At 40.4% G+C, this 12,438-nt stretch overlaps 1 protein-coding gene across 3 annotated transcripts in view; it reads right to left on the bottom strand.

Annotated features, from left to right (window-relative positions):
- Positions 1–15: 15 nt before the first annotated feature.
- Positions 16–12,438, bottom strand: part of stxbp1a (syntaxin binding protein 1a) — a 39,676-nt gene continuing 27,253 nt past the window's right edge. The window contains exons 17-20 of one of the 3 annotated variants that reach the window (XM_082541600.1): positions 11,814–11,899; positions 9,128–9,282; positions 8,000–8,157; positions 1,929–2,018 (exon numbers count right to left, since the gene is read on the bottom strand). In XM_082541600.1, the coding sequence (XP_082397726.1) occupies positions 8,048–8,157; positions 9,128–9,282; positions 11,814–11,899 (351 nt within the window). In that variant the 3' untranslated portion in view covers positions 1,929–2,018; positions 8,000–8,047. Of the gene's footprint in view, positions 2,019–2,654; positions 7,870–7,999; positions 8,158–9,127; positions 9,283–11,813; positions 11,900–12,438 lie in introns of those variants that run through there. The other 2 variants (XM_082541601.1, XM_082541602.1) reach the window with 2 other exon arrangements.

Raw genomic sequence — 12,438 nt, 5'->3', positions numbered from 1 at the left:
AGTTCAGTCTTTCAGTATAATGGAAGCCAATTTATTAGACAACCTTAGTACATATTAGGTACACATGGAAGTATTGTTTGTGCTTCAACACTCGCAAACATACAATCCCAATAAGTTAAACAGTTTTTTGGACAGACTAATGTTTCAATATTATCTTCTCTGATAAATAATTTTGATATAAATCAACTGATTTGACAGCGTAAACCCTATACAACAGCAAATTATAATAAAAAAGAAAAAATAAACACAAGCGTTTGCATCACAGAAAACGCATCATAGTGCAATATACAACTGTTTGGCCAGGAAAGAGGCAATAGAAGGAGGAAAGAAAAGTGGCGAGGGGTTTCCAGGGTTTTTCTTTGTTTTGTTTTTTAAACTTGCAAAGCCATTCACCATTGGAGGGTTTTACATTGCACCAGAGGAGGAAAACAGACAAAGAAAATATAGATCTTAGTTCTTTTTCCCAGTGGACCACTAAACAGCTACAGCTAAAACACCACAAACACGGCGGCTTCACATTGGCTTTTTTTTTGTTTTGTTTTTTCGTCAAAGGAAAAGTCACTACTTCACAGTCAGAAAAATCACCATTCAACAGTGAGACGCTAAAACAGCAACATATAGCATATACACAACACTACTCAGTGCATGGCCCAATTAAACATCGTTACTAACCAATGATAAGACTTAATCTGACAGGATACAATACTGAAATACAACTGGCCCTTTTTGGAGGATTATTTATTAAATATCAGCAAGCAAAGGCCTTTTTGACATTGAAACGTGACGTCTCTGCAGAGGAAAGGAAAAAGATTGTGGCAAGTAAATACTTTACAGTCTCGGCAGCTGGAGGAGGGATGATTCTGGCTTCTAACAGAGTTCCCTCTTTTCCGACTGACTAAGTGGAGCTCTTAAAATGAATACTTAAAACCAACAGATCTTGTTTTGAGTATCAAAAACTCAAAAATCAATACATCCCTGAACACTTTCTACTTTCTTCTCTGCTAGCCTGTAAGCTCAGTAGCTGGGACCAAGTTTACTTGAGCATACAAACTCAGCGGCCACTTCATTAGTTACACCTTGCTGACACAGGTTTGGACCCCTTTTGCTGCCAGAATTTCAGCAGGCCGTCTTGACCATGCCTACATGCATCAAGCGTCTGCCATATGACCTACTAGCAATACATTTGTGTTAATAAGCAGTGAGAAAGGTATCCCTAATAAAGCGGCCAGTGAAATTGTCTCTTAAACTCTTAAAAATCCTTGAAGAATAGTTTCCTTTTTGTGATGCTCAAAACAAAAAGTTTTTTTTAAGCGCCATATTCAACCACAACATTTACATGCGGCTCTCGGAACATCCACACTGGATACAAACACAGTCGAAGCATGCTACTGAATACGAACATCTCAAATGGGTAAGGGAAGGGTGATAGGACAGACTCCTCTCTGATGAAATATATCTATGCATATATCTATAAATTGCATGGTGACTGATATATTTTTTACAATATGAACCCCTCAGGCTGCACATCCCTCCTCTATCTGCTAAAGGTAAAAGTCACACCATGGAGGTAACCGAAAGAAACGAACAAGAGAAATCATCTACCTTTTACACATCCTAGCAGGTTTCATAGCGTACAATATTACATTTTGGTCATTTCAATTTTAAATGGCCTTCTTTTCTGATATTTAATTAATTTTAAATACGTTTATTTAGTTGCATCCATTGTAAAATATGAGAATACTTGCAACAATTTTATTCTTTGATATAACGTATCTCTCTTTTTTTTTTAATTGTCTAAATTTTTTCTCTTCTCAAGCAAGATGCATACACAGTTAATGTGTAGGATTTGGTTGGGAATGATGTGCGGGGGGGGGGGGGAGATGATGTAAGGGGGTGGGAGTAAGGTTAAGAGGAGAGAGACTGATTGGAGGATTTTTAGCTCGTCACTTCCTCGTCTGGTTTGTTCATGGCCTTGAGCTGCTCCAGCAGGCTGGTGGGAGTGAAGATGTGGGTCGATCCTGGAGACACGCACACGCATAAAGAGACACACAAACACAGCGTGTTAGATCTGCACGATTGGAAGGAAACTGATGAAAAATGTGTTTTCAGCTTATGTTATGAAGCCTACTTTTTAGACGAGGACAACCTTACATAACGTTGAAAGTAAAGATAGATCGTAAAGTTATGGAATCGTAATTTGTTAGTCAGCAAGTTAAAATGGATTATTAATATGTATTAAAAGAGTCTTAAAAGTGTTAGGGCGGGGGGGGGGGGGGGTATTTTCACTGTACTCAAGTGGAGGTTTAAGTGCTTTTGGGGGTTTCCGTTCCTTTTTTGTCTTGAGGAGATTCTTTGTATTCTTTTCTGACACACACATTAAATGCGAAGGGGAAAATAAAGCATTACGCTCACATCACATAAGTCAGAAAATGAATTAAAGGTTAAGTAACTATTTAAACCACTTCAAATTTTGTATACTGGCTATTTTAAGAATAGACTAAAACCTTTCTGGGTTTAGATTGTTTTGCACATTAAAGTGGAACTATTTTGCTTCTCTTTATTTTCTGTCATATATATATATATATATATATATATATATATATATATATATATATATATATATATATATATATATATATGTATATAAAACACACACTGTTACAATTGACATTACATTGAACTGGACATGGACAAACTTTCAAATACTTCAGTATATGGACAAGTGATCCCTGTAATCTATCCTGGGATGTAGCAGATGTTAATTGGATGGTATTTCCAAATACAGTCACAGAAACAAGCTAATTTTGTTTAGCTTTCTAAAAGTACAAAACAGTGGAATTTGAGGCCAGTATGAAGCTGAATTTTCATTGTGGAGCCAGAGCTATAAAATAGAAGCTGTAATATTATATCACTGACACTGGATGTCTTGTATTGATGACTGCTCCAAAGGCTAATGCTAGGCTAATGTGGCTAAATTAGCTTTCTCAACAATTGTATTGTGTGTATCTAGGCAGGCACTTATCCTACCGATAGATCCCCAAAATTGTACTGGAGTAACACAGTGTGTCCATCAAAGTATGAATTTTGTTTTAAGAATCAGAAATTTAATTTGTAATATGTTTAAGAGATGAACTGAGGAGCTGCAAATAGTACCAGTATAAGATACAAAGATTTGTTTTTTTAAACTGTTAGTAACATAAAACTGTTATTGCATAGTTCCAAAATAAAGTGGGAATGAGCACAATAGGTCCCCTTTAGTTTCTGGAATTTTTGTGACCTTGTGCAGGAGTATGTAATGCACTACTCTACTCTAATACACTCTCACTCCACAAGCATACAGTCAGATACCGAGTTATTAGGCTGTGTTATAAATCACATGCAGCTGAACACAATGGGAGCACACAGGCGCCACACAACTACTATGACTAAGTTAGCTTAAAGCAGCAGGTGGGCTAGTTGAAAACCTGCAACACCAAATCTGTATTGAGGTTTTGCAGACACGTGACCGCGAACCACACAACGTTAACTTGTCTGCCATTTTGGATGTGTGACAATCAAGGTGACAATGTAGGAGTAAGTGAGAAATGTCACACAGGCCTAGCCACCAGTTTGCAGCTATCTGGCAACCGAAAAAAAGGAGTATTTCTCATCTGGTTCCGAGTGCTTGCTGGAGGTTAATGGCAGACATTGGGAAAATGATTGCTAAAGACTCAATCAAACAGGCCAACAACATGGGTGAGTAATCCCTGGGTAACCACCTACTAGCGAAAAAATGTGTATTCCCTAGCTAGTTACTAGCCTATTGCTACAGTTGTAGTTTGAATGGAAGCTAGCTACTACTCTTCTAGCTGTAGCAAAACTGTGACAAGTGTGATGCAAGAACAGCTTTTACTTTGAAGTGTAAATGTGAACCTTCTTCTGGCTTCCTTGTACTTTGTCAAAATGATCTGCCGCTAGGCTAGTAGTTAATGAGTATTTCCAGCCAAACTTGAAAAACTAAAGGTGACTGTGGGAACCTGCTAGCAAACAAAGTTTTTGTTGCAGCATTGTCTTTGCAACCAATTTCACCCAGCAAGCACCAGCAACCTCGAGAAACCATTGCCATCCAGTTGGTGGAATATGCATTTTCCCCTATCAGTCCATGACTGTATCACATCCAGTATGATAGACAACTCTCAAGCAATGTGTGCATGACATCATGTGACAAACCCCAATATGCACAATCATGAAAATGTGCAACCTTTATTAAAAGGGCATGCAGACAGCGGAAAAGGTTATAAGTATTTCAAGAAGTCAAGTCATGAAATCCAAAACCAGTGAGCTGACTCCGCTGTCTAACTTAGATTTGAATGGAAATGTGAAAATCAGTAATTCTAATGGCTCAAGGATGGACAGCTGAAGACACATTTCAGACATTGTAAAACTTGAAAGGTGCAGGACTGGAGCAAAGCAAACATTTACTTGTGTCTTAATTCCTGAACATAAGGAGGGTAAACATTTGATTTGATTTACTCCAGACACCAACAGTTTTTGACCTATATTGGTTTGTTTCTGTTGCAAAGCTGCATGTTTCTTCCAGTTTGGCTTGATTAGCTGCTTTACCTCTAACACGTTAACCTGATCCGACGTGGGGGCACGTGAAATGGAAGCAGTTAAAGGCAAAAAAATTGAACAAAATCCCCCAAATAAACAGAAGAGAAAGAGGCAAGTCCATTTCATATTGGGTTAAGGTGATGCGGTGGTTGCAGGAATCAGAGATCGTAAGTGGGGGTTCAAGGGGGTGAGTGGGTTAAAGTTGGGGTCAGGCTAGAATGTCGAATTGGCTTCGCCTGCTTCTCTGCTGTTCCCAAAACACACAGCTTGGTGGGCCATTTTTAGCCCCAGAAACAACACTGTGATGTTACGCTCCAACACCAAAAATTACTGGCATATAATAGCACAGTAAAACAAAAAGACTTATTTTAGGAAGTAATGGCCATTTTTGCTCAGGAAGCTTTGAATGCAGCAGCATGTGGGGAGGGAGGCTTCATACCGCTTATGGTGAGAGCTGTGAGAGCTTACTGAGAAAACCTTAAAAAAAGCTTGGTTTGTAAATGATATTGCTTTAGCAGATTAGTCATGAGATGGATGTTCAACATTCTAGTCTAATAAAAAACTGCATTATATATTAGCTTTTTACTAATTAATAATCATGAAATAACCAGTCAAAGATATTAATAGAAAAGCATTATGGAGCCATGTTTTTTGGTGATCACTAAGGGATGTAGTCTTTTTATTAAAAGCTTGTTAAAGCATAAAATGTTTTCTTTTTTAACCCTTTGTTCAAAGCAAATCGAGCATCATCTTCTCTCAACAGCCCTGGTTTCACTTAAAAGTATAATGAAAAAGGTCACGACTCCACCCATATGAATACCAGAAGCCACACCTGGTTTAAGTTTGGTCAGTGTGCACTTCAAGGTCATCTCCTCGTGTACCTTTTGATCGCTTTCAGCACCGGTCCCATTTCATATCCCATCTGAGTCCCATCTGACCAGTTGCAATTTTATTACACAAATTTAAACTGGAGGGTTAAGATACAGTTATGTGAAAGAGAAACCGTTTACCAGACTCTATGTGGTGTTGTTAGGAGCAGCTCATGATTTAGCAGCAATAACTTGAAGTAATAATTTTCTGTATGACTTCATCAGTCTCTCATATCACTGTGGAAACATTTTGGACCACTCTTTACAACATTCATGTCACAGTGCTAAAGTAAAGTCCAGGACCCCAGACAACAACCCCAAATACAAATTAGAACAAATGGGTTTGTGGTGCAGGAAGGTATTTATAGAAGTATGACTGGAAGGGGTGTGGTCCAGCTGGAAAAATTCACATAAATTACTTTCAGTTCACTCGTAAGTTCCCAAACAAATGATGGAAGTCCACTGCTAATAACACTAGCTTGGCCAGAGGTTGCAATTAGAGAATAGGCAGTGACTCCTGGGCCTGGCAGATGCACTGAATAGTGATGGCTGAGCTTGGAAGGTAGACGGGAGGAATCGTTATCTAATGTAACAAAATCGATGCCACTGGGAACACCCTTTATGGTGTACAAGGATGGTGTGCAGGAGACGAGGTTGGCAGCTGCCTCTGCCTTCTGATGGTTATGTCAACCAAGGCTAGGTTATCTAGTTCAATGACAATGGATCTCTTGATCAATCACAGAAGAGCCACAGTTACTGCAGATTAGATTTAATAACAACTGAAACTGACTGGAAAGAGTTTGAAGATACTGACTGAGTACCTGAGTGGACCTGCAGCTGCAAAACAAGCCAAAATCATCACTCCTCCACCACTGTGCTTGATAATTGGAATGAGGTGGTTGTGTCAGTATGCCAAACATTGCACTGTGCATAGAGTCCGGTGAACTTTCTTTTTTCACATTACTGTATTAACACACTGGAAAATATCCCGATGCACCAAATAAAAGACAGAATGGAACTATCTCCGACCAATATCAACAGCGGAGTAGGAAATACTGTAACACTGCTCGAGGAGACCACCCTGAAGGGTAGACTCACCAAATTGAAATTAGGTATGGTATTTAATCTTTATTAAATACACCTGAGCTTTTGGCTAATTTTATGCAGCTAAACTTTTTTTTTTTAAATCTTTAATTCATTGTTTGGTTCTCCACACATGTAGGTAACAGGATTTCTGTTGATTGCTGAAAAGAGCAGACTCAAAAGCAAAGACTTTAAACTCACTAATTTATCCATCAGTGTGTGTGTCCAGGTATGATGTTGTCTGAAAGGAGCTGCTTTGAAAGCATTATCAGTTATTAATATATATGTGCTCACATAAACAAGGTGATGTGCTGAATACTAAGACAGAAGATGAGTATTTTGAAGATGTGGATAGTGCCCTATGTTAGGAGGTGTTTTTTTGGGATCTCTCTCTTTTTTTAGGTGGGTTGCTAAAGCATATCAGGTGGAACAATGCTACATTCTCAGACTGTCCGCACAGAGGAGTTGTGACGGTAATACAGAAGGCAAATATTCATATGAATGCATATGAACTTATTTTTGGTTGCTTGGTTTCCTCTGTCACCCAGCTGCCCTGCTTGTCAGCAGATCTCCATCATCATGACAACATTCGCTTAAAGTCCAGCATCCTCTGCAGACAGGTCATGAGCCATGTGAGCATGTGATGGTGAGCTGAGTGGACAAAGTCAGGCGGTCAAAACAAAGAAAAAAAATACACAAGGATTAAAAAACAAAAACACACACACAAAAAAAAAACCCAGAAAAGAAATGATAAAGTGTGTCTCTGAAACCCAACATCAACTCAAGGACCAATCCGGAAAAAAACCAGTAACAAAAAAAGGTGTTTGTTTGGTGTATGTAAAGGGCAAATTATAAAAATAAATCAGAGGAACTGATAAAGATGTTGGGGCAGATTAAATCTGGAGTGAGTTTTAAACAAGATCAAAGGGCCTTTGGGTGCCCATCACGGGGCGATTTAATCCACCCTGCAGAGATGATGGGAGGAGGCAGCAGGGATGGGTTCACGACCTCCTCAGGCATGGCCGCTGATCAGCACAGAGTTCAGGATACAGGAAGTGTGATACGCATGCCATCATCACATCAGCGTTGTGAGGATGTGAGCTAAGACTGCTCCAACAAATCTTAGAGTTAATTTAAGTAGTTGAAATGTTAAATGTTTATTGCACTGGATTTGTGGATAAGCTGAGAGACTTTGCGAGAATACACCTGTTTGGAGTTATGGTTTCAGTCTGAAACACATGACGGAGTCGCGGTTGAGTTACTGATACATAGGGAGTCTGATGGAGCAGTCCATGCAGTGAGGAAATGTCGGGGGCATCCATCCCTGAGGAAGTGGGGAGGAGGAGGGTGGAGTTACATAAAACAGTACTGAGTGTTCAAAGAAGAAGGAACAAGGAAGAAAGCCCTTGTGCTGTGAAGGTTCAGAAAGGGCTTCTTTGCACGGCTGCCTTTACTTTTTTCTGTGTGATTTCTCTCTCCCTCCCTCCCAATCTGTCTCTGCCTCACTCGGCTGAGGGCTCAGGGTCCTCAAAGGACACCCTAGTGGACTCTCGGAAGTCGGGATGCTGCAGGTCCTTTAAGAATTTGGTGGGGGTGAGCATGTGGGTGGCACCTGTGGAGGAACAGAAGTGGCTTCACCACTCGTCTCACAGCACATGCCATGCCCCTGCCCTTCCTTCACTCGCTCTCTCCAGAAAACAAAAGGATCAAAAAACAAGCAACCTGTCATACAGAGCACACACACACACACACACACACACACACACACACACACACACACACACACACACCAAGTAGCACAAACACAAATAAACTGGGAACACAGACACAGAGAAAGACATGGCGTGGCTGCAATTTAAAGACAACAGTTGTTTTTAAAGACAACAGCAGAAGCAGAGCACAACAAAAGACACTTTCAGTTAACATAACAATATAACACAGACTGGCTGGCAAAGCTTCAGGACATCAAATAAACAGTACACAGGAACATGACACAAAGGGGCTACTTTAACACAAAATGCTGCACACAATAATCTACCTGCTATCTGTAATTGCATCCTGCAAAAAAAGCTGCTGCAGTGTAAACCTGTCGATGGGAAATTTCTGTGACAGCAATGTGTGACGTGGGATGTATGCTGCCCTGTATGTGTGTGATGAAATGAGGTCTGCTGCGTTTATAAAACTTGAGCCTATATTTCTAAATTTCCATTTTGTTTCCACAGGCTGAAAAAAGTAAAAATACTGAAATGAAGCCCAAAATATGAAACCGCATTTAATGTTTCAGAAAACTACGTTTATTAGTCTATTCCAGTCAGATTTCCCTCTATACTCCAGACTTTGTTTCTCCGCCTGCCCATCTTTAATGTTTTTTAGCCACGTCCCAGGTCACAAGTCATCTGTGCCCATCAAAGACCACACACTGAATCTTCAGCCTCTCTTTAATCTGAATTAGGACGCAGCTTTTCCCACCTCTCGTGAAAACATGCCCACTCAGAGTCACACCCACTTTGTTTTCAAGGCGATGGATGTGTCTCTAACTACCCACCCCAGCAGCCTACACTACCCTCTGCAACACTACTCACCAATGATGGCTTCCCACTTCCCATTGGCCTGTGTGACCTCATAGGCGCAGCGCATTTCGCTGAAAGACACGCCGCCGATAATGAATACCATGACACGTGGCCCAGTGCGGTACTCTCCGGGTGTCTTGTTCTTGTGCCAGTGGCCGTACCGAGCACTGCCGGAAAACAACAACACAACAATGAAAGTACAGTATTAATACATTCTTTTGTTACTTTATTTTTGTGAAAATGTACAAAAAGAGAAAAAAAAGACAAGAAATTATTCACACAGCAAAAGGACAAGGCCATCAGTCACTTTTAAGTATTAATCCCATAGTAAAGATAACAACAGAAAGCATAACTGAGTGGATCCCATCCTTATGCAAAGGGGGAGCAGTTCATTTTTGTCCACCATGTTTATTTAATCCTGCTCCTTTCTTTTTTAATACTCAGAAGGTCTTCATGAGTCTAATCCATAGATATAGCTCTCCAGGAAGCAGGGGAATCCAAAGTTTCATCCACAGACTGGTAGTTTATCCATTTTCCCCAGTACTTTTCAAACCTTACACTCACACATGTCAGAGAAAAAGGTCAACTGTTCCATTTCACAGATTTCATGAACTATTTTTATCCTCTCAGGGGTTGTTGAAGATTCTTTATTTAACCAAGTCTTAGTTACTGCTTTCTTACTTGCACTTAATCATATGAACAAGTATCTGTCTTGTTTTTTGAGGTCAAGTGGAACATTCTGCTAATAAATAATACAAATATGTCTTTATCTCTGCTACCACATCCAACTAGTAAGAAAAAAATCCCAGAAAATATGAACACGATCTGCACATATATTACCACACATTCGCCAACACTGCCCATTTTCAGGTATTTTACTCCATTTTATTCTTTTGGACAAAAAAAACTTGGTGTGCTCTTCGTGTCTTTATCCAGACCTCTTCTGATAGCTCTATGTTTGCTCCTTTCTCCCAGCTTGATTTAACACACATTGGACGAGACTTCTCTTCAATTATAAGATTAGGTAAATCCTAGATATTAGCTTTCTGGAAATATTATTTTCATTTATATCAAAAATGAATTTAATACTGTCCTTCCTCCCCTGTGGGCTTAATGTTTACAGAAAGTATTTGTATTTCAAATCAGGATAGGTAAATACTTCTGCTGTGAGGGAGGTGAAAAATAAGAAGTTATTCATAGTTAAAGAAAAGATAAGCGCTGGACTTTTACAATGTAGGACCAGAAAAGTTCTGGTAGTATTACTAGCATTAGTTAGGGTTGATTTGGATAAGCAGGAGTTGGTGGCCTGTAATTCAGCGTTAGGAGAGTGTTAGGAATGTGTTCACATGTTGGTGCCATAATCTACACGCCTCTGGCGGCCGTAAATAAACGCTGATTAGTGCATCAGATAGCTCAGGAACTATTTGGCATTTTGGCCAATTTAAACTCGAAGACATTCGAAGGATGGCTGAAGGGCAAAGGACCACAGTACCGTTTTGCCCTCCAGTGTCCCAGTCGCTCTCCACCTCGTGCAATACAGTGAAATTTTAGAGATTTTCCACAGCAGGCAGGAACCTAACCAGACTAAGAAGAACACCGTGAGAGGATAATATTACTAGCTAGAATAAGAAAAACAAGAGTTGAGGTTTTAGAGCGAAGGAAGGGAATGAGCTGCAGACAGGTGGCTCGGTTTGTACCTGCATCACATCACACATAGGCAATTTATGTTCAGAGCAAAAACCAAATAAGCAAGATGAAGTAAAATTTCACCTGCAAATACTTTCTGAACGTAACAGCTGTTATCTGATAGTACCCACAACAAGGTACTTGATGCTGGGTGTGTGAGCAGCTGTGGGGGAGGGACAGTAAAAGAGGCAAGAGAGCATGCAGGATATGTCATGGTCCTGTGACCATGACTCAGTGACTTTATGTTTATGTTCTTTATTGTTATTACTTTCATTATTATTCTTGGGCTGTTTTGGGATGGTTTGTGTTTGGGATTTTAGACACTGGGTTCTGGGTTTGTGCTCCCTCTGTTGGTCCCTGGTGTTAGTGTTCCCCTGTCTCGTCAGGTTAATCAGGTCCAGCTGTTTCCCCCACCTGTGTGTGATTTCCCAGTGTCTCTTTGTGTACTTATAGTGTGTGATTTCCTCTGCTCCTCGTCGCGTCGTCTGTGTTCATACCCGGTGAATCCCCTGCGTGCTCTCCCTGCTGTTCTCCCTTCATGTTCAGGTTTGCCACTCCCTTTGTGTAGTTTCTCCCAGTTTAGTTCGTCCTTAGTTCTGTTTTGCCATCTCCACTTTATGTTCAGTATTGTCAATAAATCACCTTCACATCTGAGTAAGTGCTGCATCTGAGTCCTCCTTTCCACTCTTCCGCTGCCCCGGACCGTGACAGGATAAGCAGCATCCACACAGACTGGACCAGAGTATAAGGAGGTATTGCTGAATTTATACCATTTTCTACAAATCCAAGGCAGTGAAATAACATAATCAGGAAGTAACTGCAAGAAATGGTTGTTTCTCCATATTAAGGTAAAGCAGCAGCAGCAGCACATCCCTGTTCTTGTTTCTTTTCAGTCCATCAGACTCATCTTCTGATACAACACCTCCATTTCTCTCTTCATAATTTGAAAATGCTACAACCATGAAATGAGATGCTATGTTGTTTGAAAATACATTTGTGTGTGTGTATGTACCTGACTGCAGTGGTGCTGAAGGAGGCAGAGGAGCGGGTAGAGATGTAAGGATAGTGCTTGGTGTCCAGTTTATCGTCAATAGCATCCTGCAAGAGAACAAAAATAAAACATATCCTTGTTAGCAATATTGTCTCTGTCTCTCACACGTACATGTACACACTTGAAATAGGCAAATTCACATCTCTTAGCAACTTCCACTGCAGAGGTCCACTGCAGAATTAGCTTTGCACAAATAAAGGGGCTTAATATATTCAGGGGTGCACATAAGTGGTCCGCAGGTGTGTCAAAATAAAAGCCGCGCACCAGATAAGAAGTTGCAATGCGCGGTTGCGTACATAAGATTTTCTGAGGAGGACAGACATTTGTTTAGAACTCTTAAAGATGTTGAAGAAGCTCCTTTAAGCAATTACTTTGGTGTTCCTCCACCTCCACAGAAGTGTCAGAAGGAGTCCGAACCGCAAAAGAAGCGCGTACTCTCGGAAAAGTGGTTCCAGGAGGTGAGCTGGGTTCAAACAAATGATGAACGCACAGAGATGTGGTGCAGAATATGCCGTGAAAATCCCACTCGAGTGGACAAAAACAGTGCCGTTTATATGTACGCAAACGCGCATTGCAACTTCTTATC

This window comes from Aulonocara stuartgranti (genome assembly GCF_965226115.1).
Source record: "Aulonocara stuartgranti genome assembly, chromosome: 7".
Taxonomy (NCBI): domain Eukaryota; kingdom Metazoa; phylum Chordata; class Actinopteri; order Cichliformes; family Cichlidae; genus Aulonocara; species Aulonocara stuartgranti.
Note: the sequence above shows the minus strand (reverse complement) of the source record. Positions and strands in the feature narration are given on the sequence as shown.